Source organism: Prunus mume, linkage group LG4 (genome assembly GCF_029339155.1).
Source record: "Prunus mume cultivar Tortuosa linkage group LG4, ASM2933915v1, whole genome shotgun sequence".
NCBI lineage: Eukaryota > Viridiplantae > Streptophyta > Magnoliopsida > Rosales > Rosaceae > Prunus > Prunus mume.
Window position 1 is genome coordinate 491,372 of NC_142701.1, and position 15,659 is coordinate 507,030.

Consider the following 15,659-nt stretch of genomic DNA (forward strand, 5'->3'; position numbering starts at 1 on the left):
TTTTTGCTTGGGTATATGTTAAAAAACGAATGAAAATAAAGTCAATAACATGTCAATAACATGTCAATAATGATATGAATAAGGTAATGGTGTTGAATTGGAGGAGGCCCTCAAAACCTTCCACATTTGAAGCAGTGCAGAGTGCAGATTATCTCTCTGGCGCTAGAATATATATAATTTTTGAAATAAATATTATTTCCGTTGTTACTAAATTTGCCTGTTAAAAATGAGAACAGATAATAATAAACTCATGAATAAAAGTGCAAAGCATTTGAAAAAAGGTTGATCTATGACGATTATGGCTGACTGAAGAAAAAGCTAGAAAGAAAGAAGGATGTGGCAATGGCTTAGCGAGCAAATAGCAGAGCAGATGCTTTGCTTTGCTTCCTTCCACCATCTTTCTTATTTATTTATTTATTTTGTGTTGTGTATGAGATGACAATAATTGTCATGTGTGTGAAGTGCAGAACTTGCCTAGATTGCACTCATACTTACTCATGCATCAACCATTGATTGGAGTTTGGATCCATAAATAAAACACATGCTATTGCTTGTAATTCACAGAATCATTGCATTAATAGGTATTTGCACAAAATATGCCATATTGCTTTGATGATGTTAAAGCCTGTGATCAGTAATCCCTATGCGCATGTACTTTGTAAAATTTGTAATGTCTTTGGTTGACTAGTTTTGTAAATACCAATGTGATTGTGCAAATACGTGGTAGTATATGTGTTCACGTTATTTCATCTTGTATTTCAGGAAATAGGATCCAACATGGAGCTGGTATGGCCAGAGTCAGAGGCATATTCCTCACGGGTGAACAACTGCTCACATGCAAATTCATCCATAGCTGTAATTCGAGCGAAGTTGAGTGCCGAACAATTAGAACAATTCAAGACATCATGCTTTGGCCATCTTCTGAATATAAATAAGATTCAGTTTAGCGGGCAGATTGTGCATGGGGTTGTGTTGCGTAGAGTAGCGGGGCAGGGTGTGAAAGACTTGGATGGACTGAGTTTCTTAATAGGGTGCGACGTTGCTCGTTCACTCGTCAGATTTCTGTTTGATCTCGGGCTTCGTTTTGGGAAGTGCCAAGTTTCCAGTGGAGAAAGTGATGAAATTAGACTTCAGAAAAGATATTTTATAGACGAAGGAATTACATGTAATGCTTTAGAAGAAGCATTTGTGAGGTGCACAAAGGAAGATGACGTCTACAAGCTAGCTCTTGTTTACTTTGCTGAGTTAGTGGTTTTGGGAAGGGACAAACATTTGAACATCAATCTAAATTACCTGACCCTTGTAGAGGACTTGGATGCGTTCAACAAGTTTCCACGGGGTTCGGTGTCTTTTGACAAAACCCAAGACAGTCTGTTTTCTGCACCAACAAAGTATGTGAAAAGCTTTGAAAATGAAGAGGGAAGAGGGAAGGGAAAAATAAGGTAACCGGATCAAGCCGGAGAAATGAGAAGGGCAAGAAGGATAACCATGGTGAAGTGCAAAGGGGTGGCTGGAGTTTTAAAGGTTTCACGTATGCTTTCCAGGTACATGGTAATAATGTTCATGTCTTTATGTTTTGTTTACTTTAAAACTTAAATAATAACTTGTGTCCTGTGAATTGTGTAGATTTGGGTATATGAATTAATTCCTAGAATGGCGGACCTGAATTACTGCAAGGTTGTTGATCCGACATCTCTCCCGCGTATTTTGTGATGGAGAACTACTACGTCTGTTCCCGAGATGAGAAAGTTGAACAATTATTTTTTCCAGAGCAAAGAGGTTTGGTATGCAGCCCTTGGAACTATTTATAAGATTCAATGAAATTATGAAGTAGAATGATTGCATATGACTCTTGTCATGTTTAAACAATTCGATTCTTGGCGCTATGTCCAAGTGAAGAGGAAATGAGACAACCATATTGGAGTTGGCCACAGGGTCGCCCTGCTGTTGTCTCGGCAGAGTCAATTCCTTCTTCATGTGCTGACCTTGATGAGTTGAACAAGGCGGTAAGCTTGTTGAGGTCCGAGTTGTTTCAAGTAAAGCGGGAAAAGGACGTCCTTGAGTTAAAGGTCATACGGATGGAAAAAATTTTGGACCACTGTTTAGGTCCTCATTTTGAGCAGGAAGTGAGAAAGGACATAACTTTACTGAAAGAGAGGACGAATCGTTGTGTCGTGTCACATCTATTTAAGGGATATGAGGAAGTAGATGGCATGCAATGGGATGAAGGCCCAAGTAATAGAAACGAGGGAGAGGAAAATGAAGAGGAGGACACTGAAGGGGGTGAAGGGCCAAATAACATAAATGAGGGAGAGGACAAGGAAGAGGAGGGGATTGAAAGAGGTGAAGGGGCAAGTAAGACAAATGAGGGAGAGGAAAAGGAAGAGGAGGATTGAAGGGGAAGTGCCAAGTAAGACAAATGAGGGAGAGGAAAAGGAAGAGGAGGGGATTGAAGGAGGTGAAGTGCAAAGAAAACCAAGGGAGGTAGAGGAAGCTCAAAGGAAAAGAAGTGAGGGAGAGCAAGTAAAAATAAAAAGCAGCAAAGGAGAGGAAGCGCAAAGAAAGAGAATTGAGGGAAAGGAAGAACTGCAAAGAAAAAGCAGTGAGGGAGAGGATCCAAAAAAAAAAAAGGAAGGGCAAGGAAGTGAAAAGAAAGAGAAGTGAGGAAAAGGAAGTGCAAAGAAACCAATGTGAGGAAAAGGATGATGAAGTTATGTTGGTTGGCGATGACATTGGCGAGAGCACGGAGGGGACAAAGGTTGAGGTTACTCTCGGGGACATTGATTTGGATCAACCTATAGCTGTGTTATCTCAGTTGAACGTTTGGTTGAATGATGAAGGTCAAGGTGTGGAACGAGGGGTCCAATTACAGAAGAGGAAGAGGATTATTCCTATATGGAAGATCGTTGAAGCTATTGAAGTGGTTCAAAAAAATTTGCCAAAGACAACCGGACTTCGGACGTTAGACCCAATGAAGGCGATTCCGCACGATGATATGGTGAAATTGCTGAAACTTTGTTCGGAATGGCGCCATAACCCAAAGTAAGTCCTTTGTTTTTTGAGATAGAAGGCATGAGTGTATATATTTTTTAATTGTTGTGTTCTAAAACTTTTTTATATTCATAGTTTGGTGATGCAATTTGGCAACGTGGAAGCTGAGATTGAATTCTTCGCTTCCCTCGTCAAAGCTGACGGTTGGCTGAAAGGAGATGTAAGTTTAATTGATTATGCATTTGTTTGAATGTGCATAGATTATGAGATTGACAAGGAAAACATGTGCGCACATTGATTTGGGCTTGTATCTCATCCGGAAGCGACAACAACAATTGGAGGAAGTAGAAATATCGGACTGGACAACGACCGATGTATTTTTTATGGTATGTGATGCAGGATGCATAGGACCTAAATTGTTTAGTTTCCTAATTGATTTGTTAGTTTCCTATATTCTTTAGTTTTCCAAATCCTAGTAGGATTTCTAAGTTAGTTTTCCAAATCCTATTAGGATTTCCAAGTTTCCTATTTTATTAGGAATAGGATTACTGTTTTACCTGGGGATTTTAATTTTATTGTCTCTAGGTTTTAGTTTGCTATAAATACCCCTATGTAGTTCTTTACAATTCAAATTTGAATATTGATTAAACATTCCTTTAAACTCTCTCATTTCTGCCTGCCTTCTACCTTTTCTTCCCTTCACTTTTCTTATCTGTTCGTCTTATTGCCCTAAGTGTTTAAACTAACACACCTGTGCTACATCAGTATGGCATAGGCCTTGACCAAGTGCAGTTAATAATTACAAATTATCCATACTTGCTTTGTGGAGGTGTTTAACCATTGATTGTTTTCTATTTCACAGAATCACATCCATACTTGCTTTGCGGATAATAAAAGGAAAAAAGAGCAAGTTGGGTGGAAAATTAGAACCAGTTTAGTGAACATTGTAAATGGCAAGATTCCGGCATGTGGATTGGATTGGCAGAACACGTATAAGGTGTATGAACCTTGTATGTTGCCAAAATATAATCATTGGGTGGCTCTAGAGATTGATCTGATTCAGTGTGAAATCAAAGTCTACGATTCAATGGTTTCACTCATTCCAGATCAGAGCTTAAAGGAAGAACTCGGCCCCCTGTCAATTACGATTCTAAATCTTCTGCACACCCTCGACTTTTATGAAGAAGGTGTTTATGCGAACGAGTGCAACCGAGATTGGTGGTGTCCATGGCCAATACATCGTGTGGATGTTCCACAACAGGCTAATTAGTGAGCACAACTTTTTATTTAATTTTATTACTTTAATTTGTCAATTACGTTAGAATGTCATTAGTTGAATTGATCGAGTTCTTGTTTTGCTTCAGAGGCGATTGTTGAAGTACATTGAGCTGTTGAGTGCTGAGATTCCCTTAGCTACTTGCACCTCGCAGAACATGCCATTTTTTCGGTTGAAGTTGGCTGCAGAAATTGCACGGGGAGATGCTTACTTGCCATGATATCGGTTGAACTTGGTTTAGGCACATGATGATTAAATAGGTTTTGGGAATGTCCAATTTCAAAGTCATGTAAATACACAATAGAAACCCATGGGTCCTTTTCGAATTCCACCTCTGCTCCTGAATTCTACTTAGTCTTTCTCAATCTTAGTGTATTTGTGTACAGAAATTTAGATTTAAGTTACTGGACAATAACAATTAGAACCAAAATAGTGGCAAATATTATAGCGGATGCATGCTTTCATTTCGATTAGTGTGATATTATGCTATGTTTATTCTCATATTGTGCGAAATGTATATGGAGCTGGATGCAGAGCATAGAAAAATGAAGAATCTGAAATGGAGATGCTGAGGGTTGGTGAGGAGAAAAGTAAATGGATCTGTAAATCTATTGCACATGGGCAATCTAAATGGATAGGCAGATGCGTTTTTGAAGTTAGACACATGTCATTCCCATACATAGAATGTGCATATGGAGTGTAAAGTTTTTTTTGATGTAATGAAACAAACATCGGTGTAATATTGGCCTAACTCCTTCACGACATTTACCTAACCTCAACCAAACTGCATTGAATTGGGATTTGAAGACTGCATATGTGAATTGGGATTTGAAGAATGCATATTCACATAGGGACTGATGGCTTTTTAAGTGTATTACATCATTGCAAAGTGATATGTCATCATTTATCCAAGCCACCATTCCAAATATCATATCCCAATCTTTAAGCCGTTCAACATACCTTGACTTAATCGCAATGGGTTGCATCTTAATAAGGTAATTCTGTAAGGGGAATAGGCGGCTATGGCCTCGCCTCCAATATTTTATTCAACCATGCCCTCCTTATAGAAACACATGAAAAAATGTCCCCAAGTGCAATGCTCTAAAAACTCCATATTGGTTCCGCACTGCCCCTCGGGTTTGAATCCCTCTCTCCTTTATAATCGGTTAATAAATTGGTTGATTTTCTTTATTTTATTGGTTTTGGGCAGCTGAGTAGCATAAAAGTAATGTATATTGGTGCGTCTATATTGCATGTCTGTTGTGTCTATATTGCTTGTCTATTGCGTGCATATCTTACATTTATTGCGTCTGTATTGATTTGTATTGCTCACGAAGGAAATAAATAACAATACACAAGCAACAGACAAGCAATGTATACGCAATAGACATGAAATATACACGCAATAAACATGAAATATACATCAGTCCCCAATTACATCAACCATAAGGAAGTCGTATTGAATAGGAAATTCTACTTAACAGTTGTTCTTCCTACTAAAACAAAGAATAAGGACCGTTTCCCCCCTTAAATCTAACTTGAGTCCTACTTTTGCCCCCAATAAACATGCAATATTGGAGCAATAACATGCGATATACATGCAGTAAACACTCAATCAACTTTCAATAAACCTTCAATATCGGTTCAATAACATGCGAAATACATGCAGTTAACAATCATTAAACCTTCACGAAACATGTAAACAATCAATAAACAATCAATAAACAATCTATATATACTGAATAATTATGCAATCTTCAAAAAAAAGGTATTGTCTTATTATCGCATCGTATTGGCCCTGTATTGTCATTTTATCGTCTTCGTATGACTTTATTTTTGTAAAGTAAGTTTAGGAAAGTTTTTACTGGGTTTCTGACAAATAAATGCTTTTGTTTCAAACAATAATTTAAACTCAATGCCAATCCACCTATTTGAAGAACAAAAATTACAAATTGGGTTTGAAAAGTCATTGGTGGTGCGTGCAACATGTGTTTTTGGGGAGAACTTTTACAATCCTTGAAACCGTGCACTTAATTGGTCATTAAAAGAATAAATAATATCACAATTGATACAACTAATAAAACTAATACCAAGTCCTTAATGGACTTCAGCATATTAAGCACTGTAGCATCATAAGTGTCACTTGCGATCTGCTGGAGGTTACATCAACCCATTCGAATCCATTGCAACTGGTGGCTCCTAATTGCAGGCATCATATATGCAAAATAATTCTGTCGAGTTAGACCTAGGATTTTTTTCACCCACATACATATTCTGGAAATGAAAACTTACATAGGAGGTTAGACACTTCCAAAATGGCTTCCCTCGATTTTTATCTGATTTTAAAACCCGAAGCACCATTGCAGGTCCACAATACTGACACCTCTTTGTTTGAGCGGGAGATGAAGACGAAGACATGTTGAATCTTATCACTTGTACCTCTTCTCATCAGATCTTCTCACTGAAACCTCTTCGAACTCATACCTTCTCAGTTATACCCCTTCACTCATAACCCTAAACTTCTCACTCAGCTCTCTCTCATCTCTGCCCAAATCGAATTATATCTTTCTTTTCTGTGTGTGGGTGGGTTGGTCACGATCTGACACTGTACCGTCAGAATTGTGACACCTTTACTCCGAAAAGTGATATACTATTTCACTACCAAATAGTAATCTTAAAATTGAGGGGACACTGCTTTATATATATTATTTTCTTTATATTTCATTAAGGCAACTAGTTGGATAAGAATCCGTCATTTACTAGGGGTAGTGTGGTGTGGGAAAATGAAAAAGTATCTGATGGGACCTTCATCACTAGTCAGTAATCCATCACATTTGTATCAATGAATTTAATGGCGGGAAAAGCCTAACAATGGCTATGGAAACAGGTTATTAATTGACTTTTGGACGGTCGACTCCCTTTGCATTTCGATGAGCGTTTTCCTTCACTTTGTCTTATGTTTTCGGTGTTGGGCTTAGTTTCTTTAAAAGGGTCAACTTGGAAAAACCCCAAGGAAACACCTTTTCAAAACACTGCAAACAGAGGCTAAAACAAAACCAAAACCCCGTATATTCTCATTTCTCCCCTCTTGCAGTCCTCAAATCGTTGCATTCCAAAAATATTTCAATGAATTCGAAACATTACACTATAGTCGGAGGAAAGAGAAGGAAGCATCTCCATCTGGATGTGCCTCAAGCCTTCATCCCGGAATTAGCTTGGTTTAAAGTGATGTTATACGTGGCAACCCAATCATCGGAAGATTTCTTTCGTATGGCATCTGTGTGCCCATTGTTCAATACGTTGGCAAACACTACACAAGTGTGGAACACCATTTCAATGGAAAAGTACCAAGACCATATTAACTGGTACTATGCCACAACGCAGGTTCGGCATTTCATGCAACAATGCAGGGCTCGCGAGAACCACGAGGCGATATTTAGAGAAGCGTTCAAGTGTTTTTCAGGCGGGTAATGTGGAAGCATTGTCCGGGATGCGCTTTGCAGCCAAGGCAGGCCATATGGAAGCGGCATATCTAGTTGGACTACTTGTGTTCTTTGAATCAACGTAACAACATTGATATGAAAGGAACCAGGGATGTTTTGAGACGAAGATTAAGCCGAGTTTTCTCTGTTGGAAGACATATCATAGATATGTTTCACTATGGGAAGATTAAGTTCAATCAGTGCAGCGCTTGTAACAACAACGACTAGTGTTTTGTTATTCCTGGCTGGCCTAGTGAAGAAAAGATCAATCCTGCCTTCTGGACTTGTTGCAATCGATGCAAATGGCACCGTGAGAGTGTTTTTTGGTTCAAGGTGATGCATGTCTATGTTGTGCCAGGGAATACATACCCTTATAATTAGTTGTAGTATGTTTCTACGGTTTTTATGCGTGTCTATGTTCTACAAATGTTGTTTTCTATTTCATGTTTTAATCTATTTTGTCTGGTGTTTGTGCTGTCCTAAACCGTTTTATATATAAATGTATAATATATGTTATATAGTGGAATTATTACTGACATAATTGACGGCTACGAATGACATTTTACTGACACAGATATTTTGCACAACTGCAATCTTAATATTTGGTAAACGAAAACGCATGCATGAAGTGAGTATGTGTCTTTTCACCGGTTCTTGGGAATGACATTTTCCCACTTAGCATATCCCAAATGATTGGGTTACACGTTTCTTAAGCAAAACTTGAACAGTGAAAGACTTTGAATAATTATTTCCTGATGTTGTAGAATGGATAACTTGTATATTTCCATTTTATGTTTGAAAACATCCCTTAAACCTAAAAAAGAAAAAGCATTAACAAATTGAAGAAGAGAGAAACTGATTAGCACCAGAAATGGTCTATTCAACGGAAAATAAAATTAAAATTAAAATTTGGAGTAAATATAATTAACAAATGTACAAGCTAAAAAGTAATATAACAATAATAATAAAAATAATTTTGGATAAATAATAATAAAATACTAATGTAGCGTAACCATGAAACAGGGAATTCAGGAGGAAGATGAAGTCTCAATGAGCTCGTAGCAATTTTCGGAACATTATTGTGATTTTTGTGTATTTAGTTATGAATTTTCTAAGAAAAAGTCATAAAATAATAATTTAGGGTAAAAGGTAAGGATGTGGCCATGTTGATTGACGCACACTTGTCAAGGGGTGAAAGGTGAGGGGCTGAGATCGCGTCAGTGTCCATTTGGCAATTATTTGAGCTTTTTTAGGGCAAAAATCTTTGAAAAAGGTAATAAATAATAGAAAAATCCAAAAAATGCCCCGAAAAATACTCCGGCCTCCTTGTGACGTTATAAAACTAGGGGAACCCATAAATCATCCATTTCGTAATGAAAACATCCAAATTGGTTTACATAACTCACTTTCCTCTTAACCCTAAGTATATATGTTTGTTAACTTTAACTTCAATAACCTACTTCAACAAGCATCTCCCGTTAATGTTCGAAATTGTTTTTTAAAATGCGTAACCACGAATCGGGGAATTCAGCAAGGGAGATGGAGTCTCAATGAGTTCGTAGCAATTTTCGGATCATTTTTCTGATTTTTGTGTATTTAGTTATAAATTTTCTAAGAAAAAGTCATAAAATAATAATTTAGGGTAAAATGTAAGGATGTGGTCATGTTGACTGACGCACACTTGTCAAGAGGTGAAAGGTGAGGGGCTGAGATCGCGCCAGTGTCCATTTGGCAATTATTTTGGCTTTTTTAGTGCAAAAATCTTTGAAAAAATGCAATAAATAGTAGAAAAATCCTAAAAATGCCCCAACAAATACTCCGGCCTCCTTATGACGTTATAAAACTATGGAACCCATAAATCATCTATTTCGCAATTAAAAATTCAAAAATTGTTTACATAACTCACTTTCCTCTTAACCCTAAGTATATATGTTTGTCACTTTAACAAGTATATTTCCTTAATATTCGTTATATAATTTGTACTAATACAAGAATTAGTTTCCTTTCATATATAAGGATGTAAAATTATATGTTTTGGTTATAATAATGTACATATATAATAAATGCGCCACTACTTCGAAGCCATCATTGGAACTGCACATGCGCCTAGAGCTTTGAAGACGTCAGAGATATTCAATAAGTTGTCCATATGCACCTGCACCTAGAGTTTTCAACCCGTCTGCGGTATTCAATAAGTTGTCCTTATGACGCCGCATTGGGAATCAGTAATATATTTTCTATCATGTCCAATCGCATAAACATATAATATAAAGAAATAAAGCAATAGTAGGAGATGAACCAGTACAAAAAATAATATATAACTGGTACAAAATAATGTCATAACCTTGTCACAAAACCACTCACGCATGCTTTTCCATAAACCTTACCCTAACATATAATACATAAAGGCAACATTGCATATGATGCAACCATGTCCAAATCTGATACGTGATCACAAAAAAATGAACATGGCAGCAACATATGACTGAAGTAGATGGGCACTTTGCATCGTGTTATCGTAATTAAAGACATCAAAATATTAAGGTTGAAATATTCTATAGTAGTAAGCATCAAAATAGGTTTGAAGCAGAGTTTAACGAAAATTCCAGTTCCTCTGATTTGCCTCTACTCAAACACGATAACCAAAATGGTTACTTCCCTTGTGAGTATATTTGTTAACGTCGGAAACGGTAATAGATGACCAATCAAACCCGGCACGATGAGTTTTGCATAGGACCGAAGTAGTCGAATCAGCTTGCATCACACGCTTCTTTGACTCCATTGCATTAGATGAGTTCTTGTATTTTTGAACAGCAACACTCTGAAGTCGTTTGTGCCTACGCTTCATGCGCTGCAACTTCGCCCTATTCAGATTGGCCTACCTTTTGTCATCTTCAATCTGGCCTTCAACAAATTCCAAACGTGCCCTTGCCCTTTGGATTTCATCACCAAGTTGAAGATGCCTCTCCTTCCAGAAAGCAAGAACTCTTTCAGACTCAAAACTTCCAACAAAATGGTCATTCTGTCCAGGAATGTGACATTGCTTGTCCGGTGACTCACTTGCGTTTCGAAGACGGTCTTTGTTTGGAGGGGTGTTTATTATGCTCACATCAAACTTGGTTAGTAAATCCATTCAATGGGGGGAGAGAGTTTCTGTGGCGGAGAGAGTTTCAGTAGATGGAGACAGATTCGGTGGAGGGTGAGTTTTTTGTGGAGGGAGAATCTTTATGAAGGGGGTGATAGTAATACCAATAAAAAAGGTTTCCCGCCAAAAAAAACATTTGGTTGACAATGTATAAATGAAAAAAGGTCTCATACAATCTAAGTTTAATCCTAACTAGTTTGTTTAGTTTGGTTGGGTTCACTAACTAGATGTCACTTCCATTGAGTTTCTTTCAACCACTAACAGTGGTGTAAGCAGAGTGTGAGGTTGACATGCTTGAAAAGCAAAACCTGACACCTCTTTTTTTAAAATTGAAATAAAGTAGATATGTTGACTACACGCAAGCTTTGGTATGTTGGTCTATAAAGCTATGTTCCATTTCTCAAATGACATTGCATATGCAATCCTCATCCTCTAAAACAAATAGGATTATTCAAGCATGTCAACCTCTTCAGGCGCCAACAACACAATCGAAGATGAAAAATTGGAGTCGCAAGTTCCGTTTCCACGTTGTACTCGCCGACCCCTTCCATTTTCAACATCATTTGGGAGTGAGGGGGACTCCGATGATCCATTAGAGGCAATAGATGCAGTCAGTACCAAGCTGGATTATAATTCCAGGTGATCAATTCATGGCACGAGAAATGTGTTGAAGACAGGCCATTTTGGCTGATCTTAACATTAGAGTGAACAAAGCATTCTCCCAAAAGAACAAGTACTTGAAGTGAGTCATAAAAGGAAGCTGAAAGCTGAGGAGTTGGATGCAGTAATGAATGATGAAATTAAAGGTTGTTTGATGAACCATATGCGATGCGAAGAGCACCACAGTGAACTGGAGTTGGCATTCAACGAAGGATTCGAAAAATTCCGAGCATTCGCGGCAACTACTCATACAAGTTATAATTGGGACTATGTGTCCCCTGATGCTGTGAGAGAGATACTAGACGATGGTGGTGACATGAATGAGCATAAGCACGTCAAAGCTGCTCGGAAGAAGCCGACCGATACGACTAAGTGATTACGGCTACAGCTGTTCGGGTTGGGGTGATCGTGGTATTGCACAAATTAGAACTATATTCCCTTAATGTCATTATCTAATATAAAATAATACAAATATCAGTTTCATTTGCTTCATATATAATTATTGGGACTATGTCTTGCAAGTCATCATGTGTTCCTTCTATCTAACATTATATTTTGCAAATATGGAAATATTATTCAATAAGCAGTCAATATCACAGACGTTGGGAATCAGTAAAGCCCCATTATCATGACACGTGAGTCATAAGTAAAATACCATGTGCTATACATTGTGTAGTGAATGGTTTATGGTTTATATATATATAATAAAATTCCAAATATTGCTGAATATTTATTTTGTCTATATCACTGGGGATATGAGTGACCATAAGCACGTGAGACCTGCTAAGAAGAAGCTGACCAATACGACCTAGTGATTATGGCTACCGTTGTTCAATTGATTGGGGAGATCGTGGTATTGCTAACAGGGAGCACATAAAATGTTTTGCAATCAAATTTTCTTTTGTGTGTGGAATTATGAGTAGTTCAAATGTTAGTGTACCCTTTAATATTATCCAACCATTCGAAATGTGATTAGCTGCAATGTACTTTTTTACACGTTGCTTTCTAATCCTTCTGTTCCAACAAAGTGCTTCAAGTATCCTTCAGTTACGAATGTTTGCAAAATCGTGCACCTAATAACCAATGAGCTCAGATCTTAATCACCAGTAAAACACTAGAATATAACATTCGCAAAAAGTGGGTGCTGCTACAAATGATGCGTCTTCTTTGGAAATCATTATCGTAATGGAAACAACAATTGCTGAAAATGCTGCATTAGCTCATTATATCATCAATGAATCTCTGTTAAAACATAATTCACCATAAACTACCCATTTTACAAGGTAAAAGTCATTGCTTCTTCACATAAATCAAAATTTGATGCTTTATCTAATGTCTATGAAAATTTCTAAATAGGGAAAAGACGTAAAATTAACATGTGTCCAAATTTCATGCAAGAATGAAACCAAGCAAATTTTCATTTCAATTATCAATGGACATAGTAAGAGCTCATCGGTGGACATGAACAAAAAAATAATAATAATAAAACTGCATCTAGAAAACTTCACCGATCATTAGTCTTCATAATAACCGTATAATAGAAACCTAAATCATTGAGTTGGTTCGTGCATCTGTAAAATTAAATCGAATAATGGGTCACTAAGATCTATTGGAGTTGATTCGTTATTGTTCGACGGTGATGTCCTGCATAAACATCAAACGAAGCACATAAGAACTTTACCTATTCAAATTTTAGGTCTTATTATAAATAGTGTTAACATCTTACGGTGTGTTCAAATTTCTTGGGCATTGTCTTCTATCGTGACCAATGTGTCCACACTCCCGACAGTGTCTAATCCTCGCTTCATTGCCTTTTCTTTGCTCCCGTTACTCGTTTCAACCCTCCATTGCACCTTACTCTCTTAGGGTCTTTCATATATTGTGTTTGAGAGCTGGACCCTCCAACCGTTATTACTTGGTCCATCCTTCAACAACTTCAACTTCACCTGCAAACTTTTTAGAGTCTCTGACAGTAGCTCACATCCTTCTTCACATTAATGCATCCTCAACCACATCTGAAGCAAGTCGGGACATTGTACTCCACTTTATTAAAAGACCAGGATCTGCAGAGTCTTTAATTTCGTTGCCATTTGCATCGACACCAATCCAGATTTCATTTTCTTCCACCTCTTCAAAATGTATTTATCGGCATATATTCAATCTGGTCCCTTCGAACAATGCTAGGATGTGCTTGCAAATAATTCCAACAAATTCAAATCTTTTGCAGCTACACGATGCGTGGTCAGAATCTTTGACATATACGACTTCTGCCACTCTTGTTTCTAATTTTTCCTTTCGCTCACATTAAAGACAACTTTAGAAGCATCCTCTGTTTTCAGCTCTAGGAAACATGCTGTACTTTGTATTAGTTCTTGCTCAAACTTTTGAAACATTGTCCTTGTGTACAAGGTAGCCATTTGTTTGTTCATTGGCATCGGTAGAATACATTGAGCCACTTCAAATGCATCTACATGATCAGCAACTAACTCTTTTTGACGTTGATGAGAAAGTGCCCTCTCAAATCTTATTATGAAATCCATCAACGAATTTCTCCTTAATATGTATTGCTTGAAGAAACAATGAGAACATTCCGCTCTTTGGCTGCTTGACATTCCAGCGGCAAAAAAGTGTCGTGCGTAGGCTGGAACCCAAGATTCCCTTAAATCAAACATTGAACTTAGCCATGGATGGTCAGTCAAACCAGCCTTTGTAACCACAATATTCCATTTTGCATCAAACTCATCCTTATTGTCAGTATCCCATATGGCTTTCTGGAATTCACGCCAATACTCCTTATAAGCAGAATGTGGTAACTTAACAGAGAACTTTGATGTGATGTGCCATATGCAAAGTCGATGAAATGTAGTCGGGAAGGCTATTGAAATCGCTCTGCTCATTGCCGCATCTTGATCTGTAATGATCGTTTTAGGTTTGCCACCTGCATGGCTTTCTTAAACTCCTCAAACATCCAAATAAACGACTCAGTCATTTCCTTGCTCAAAAATGCGCATGCTAGGACAATTGTTTGACCATGGTTATTAACTCCCAACATTGGTGCAAATGTCAAGTCGTATCTATTCGTGTTGAATGTGGTATCGAATACAACAACATCCCCATAAAACCCGTACGCCCGTCTAGAAGTTGCATCTGCCCAAAAACATCGACTAAACCTATTATCGCCATCTCCCTCAATCTTGAAATAAAAAGCCTCATTTTTTTTCTGTTCAGCCATAAAATACTCAGTCACTAGTTCAACATCGTGGTTCCTTAGCTTCTCATTCACACTACATTCAAGATTGTAGATATCCTTTTTGATAAAACCGATTTTATCCATTCCTCCGGATTGCACCTCGAAAATACTTACCTTCTGATTAATGGGAATATTAACCGAACCCAACTGTTTTGTGAGTACTTTTGTAGAATCTGAAATACGATGGTGTGATCTCAGTAAATGCATTCTTCCTGAGGGTGTCATCTTATGATTGTGTCCCTCTGCAAAAAGAGAGATGGTATACTTCTTGCTCCCATGTGTCTTCACAACCACAATCTTAGCTTTGCAATTGCATCTACTTATTCCCCGCTGTCTTTTTCTCTCCCGAGTTTCATCATTCCGGTATGCATCTTGTTTGCAACATACAAATTCTTTTCTCAGAATCTCTTTCTTATTTTTCCCCCAAAAGCTGGAATGAAGTCGAATACCAAAGCCAGCCAAGAATGCATATCTATTATAGAAATTATAAACGAGGTCAAGCGAGTCGAACTTTATCCCAACTGCTGGTGTTTCCTCATTTCTTACTTCAGGAATGTAAACCCTCCCATTAGGTGTTACAGAGTCATCACTCTCTGAGCCCCCAAACATTTTATCCATGTATATTATTGATCTACTTCTATATTACTGCATAGCAAATGTTAATAATAGTTACGTCATCTCTTGTGAAATAATCTGGAAAAAATAACATTAGAACCAACATGTTCAACTAAGAACTCAAATGTAATTCAAACCAGCAATTACAGAACTTCACCCAATATCCTCTCCAAATGCTTACTCCTAATGCCATTAAGCCTAAGTTTAGGATATTTTACCTACATTTCATAATTTTCCAAC

The 15,659-nt window shown here is 37.5% G+C and overlaps 1 protein-coding gene across 1 annotated transcript; it reads left to right on the forward strand.

Moving 5' to 3' along the window:
- The first annotated feature begins 2,706 nt into the window (after positions 1 to 2,706).
- LOC148917580 (uncharacterized) lies at positions 2,707 to 4,487 on the forward strand. Its single transcript, XM_089049829.1, has 5 exons — positions 2,707 to 3,042; positions 3,127 to 3,211; positions 3,282 to 3,377; positions 4,055 to 4,252; positions 4,356 to 4,487. The coding sequence occupies exons 1-5, from the start codon at positions 2,714 to 2,716 to the stop codon at positions 4,485 to 4,487; spliced, it is 840 nt and encodes a 279-aa protein (XP_088905955.1). The 5' UTR covers positions 2,707 to 2,713.
- The last annotated feature ends 11,172 nt before the right edge of the window (positions 4,488 to 15,659 follow it).

What these genes read in the sequence shown, in the direction of transcription:
- LOC148917580 (XM_089049829.1), top strand. Translation starts at nt 2,714, where the DNA reads ATGTTGGTTGGCGATGACATTGGCGAGAGCACGGAGGGGACAAAGGTT. An exon ending in GAATGGCGCCATAACCCAAA is followed by an intron (nt 3,043 to 3,126) that starts GTAAGTCCTTTG and finishes TTATATTCATAG; the next exon opens with TTTGGTGATGCAATTTGGCA. An exon ending in ACGGTTGGCTGAAAGGAGAT is followed by an intron (nt 3,212 to 3,281) that starts GTAAGTTTAATT and finishes AAAACATGTGCG; the next exon opens with CACATTGATTTGGGCTTGTA.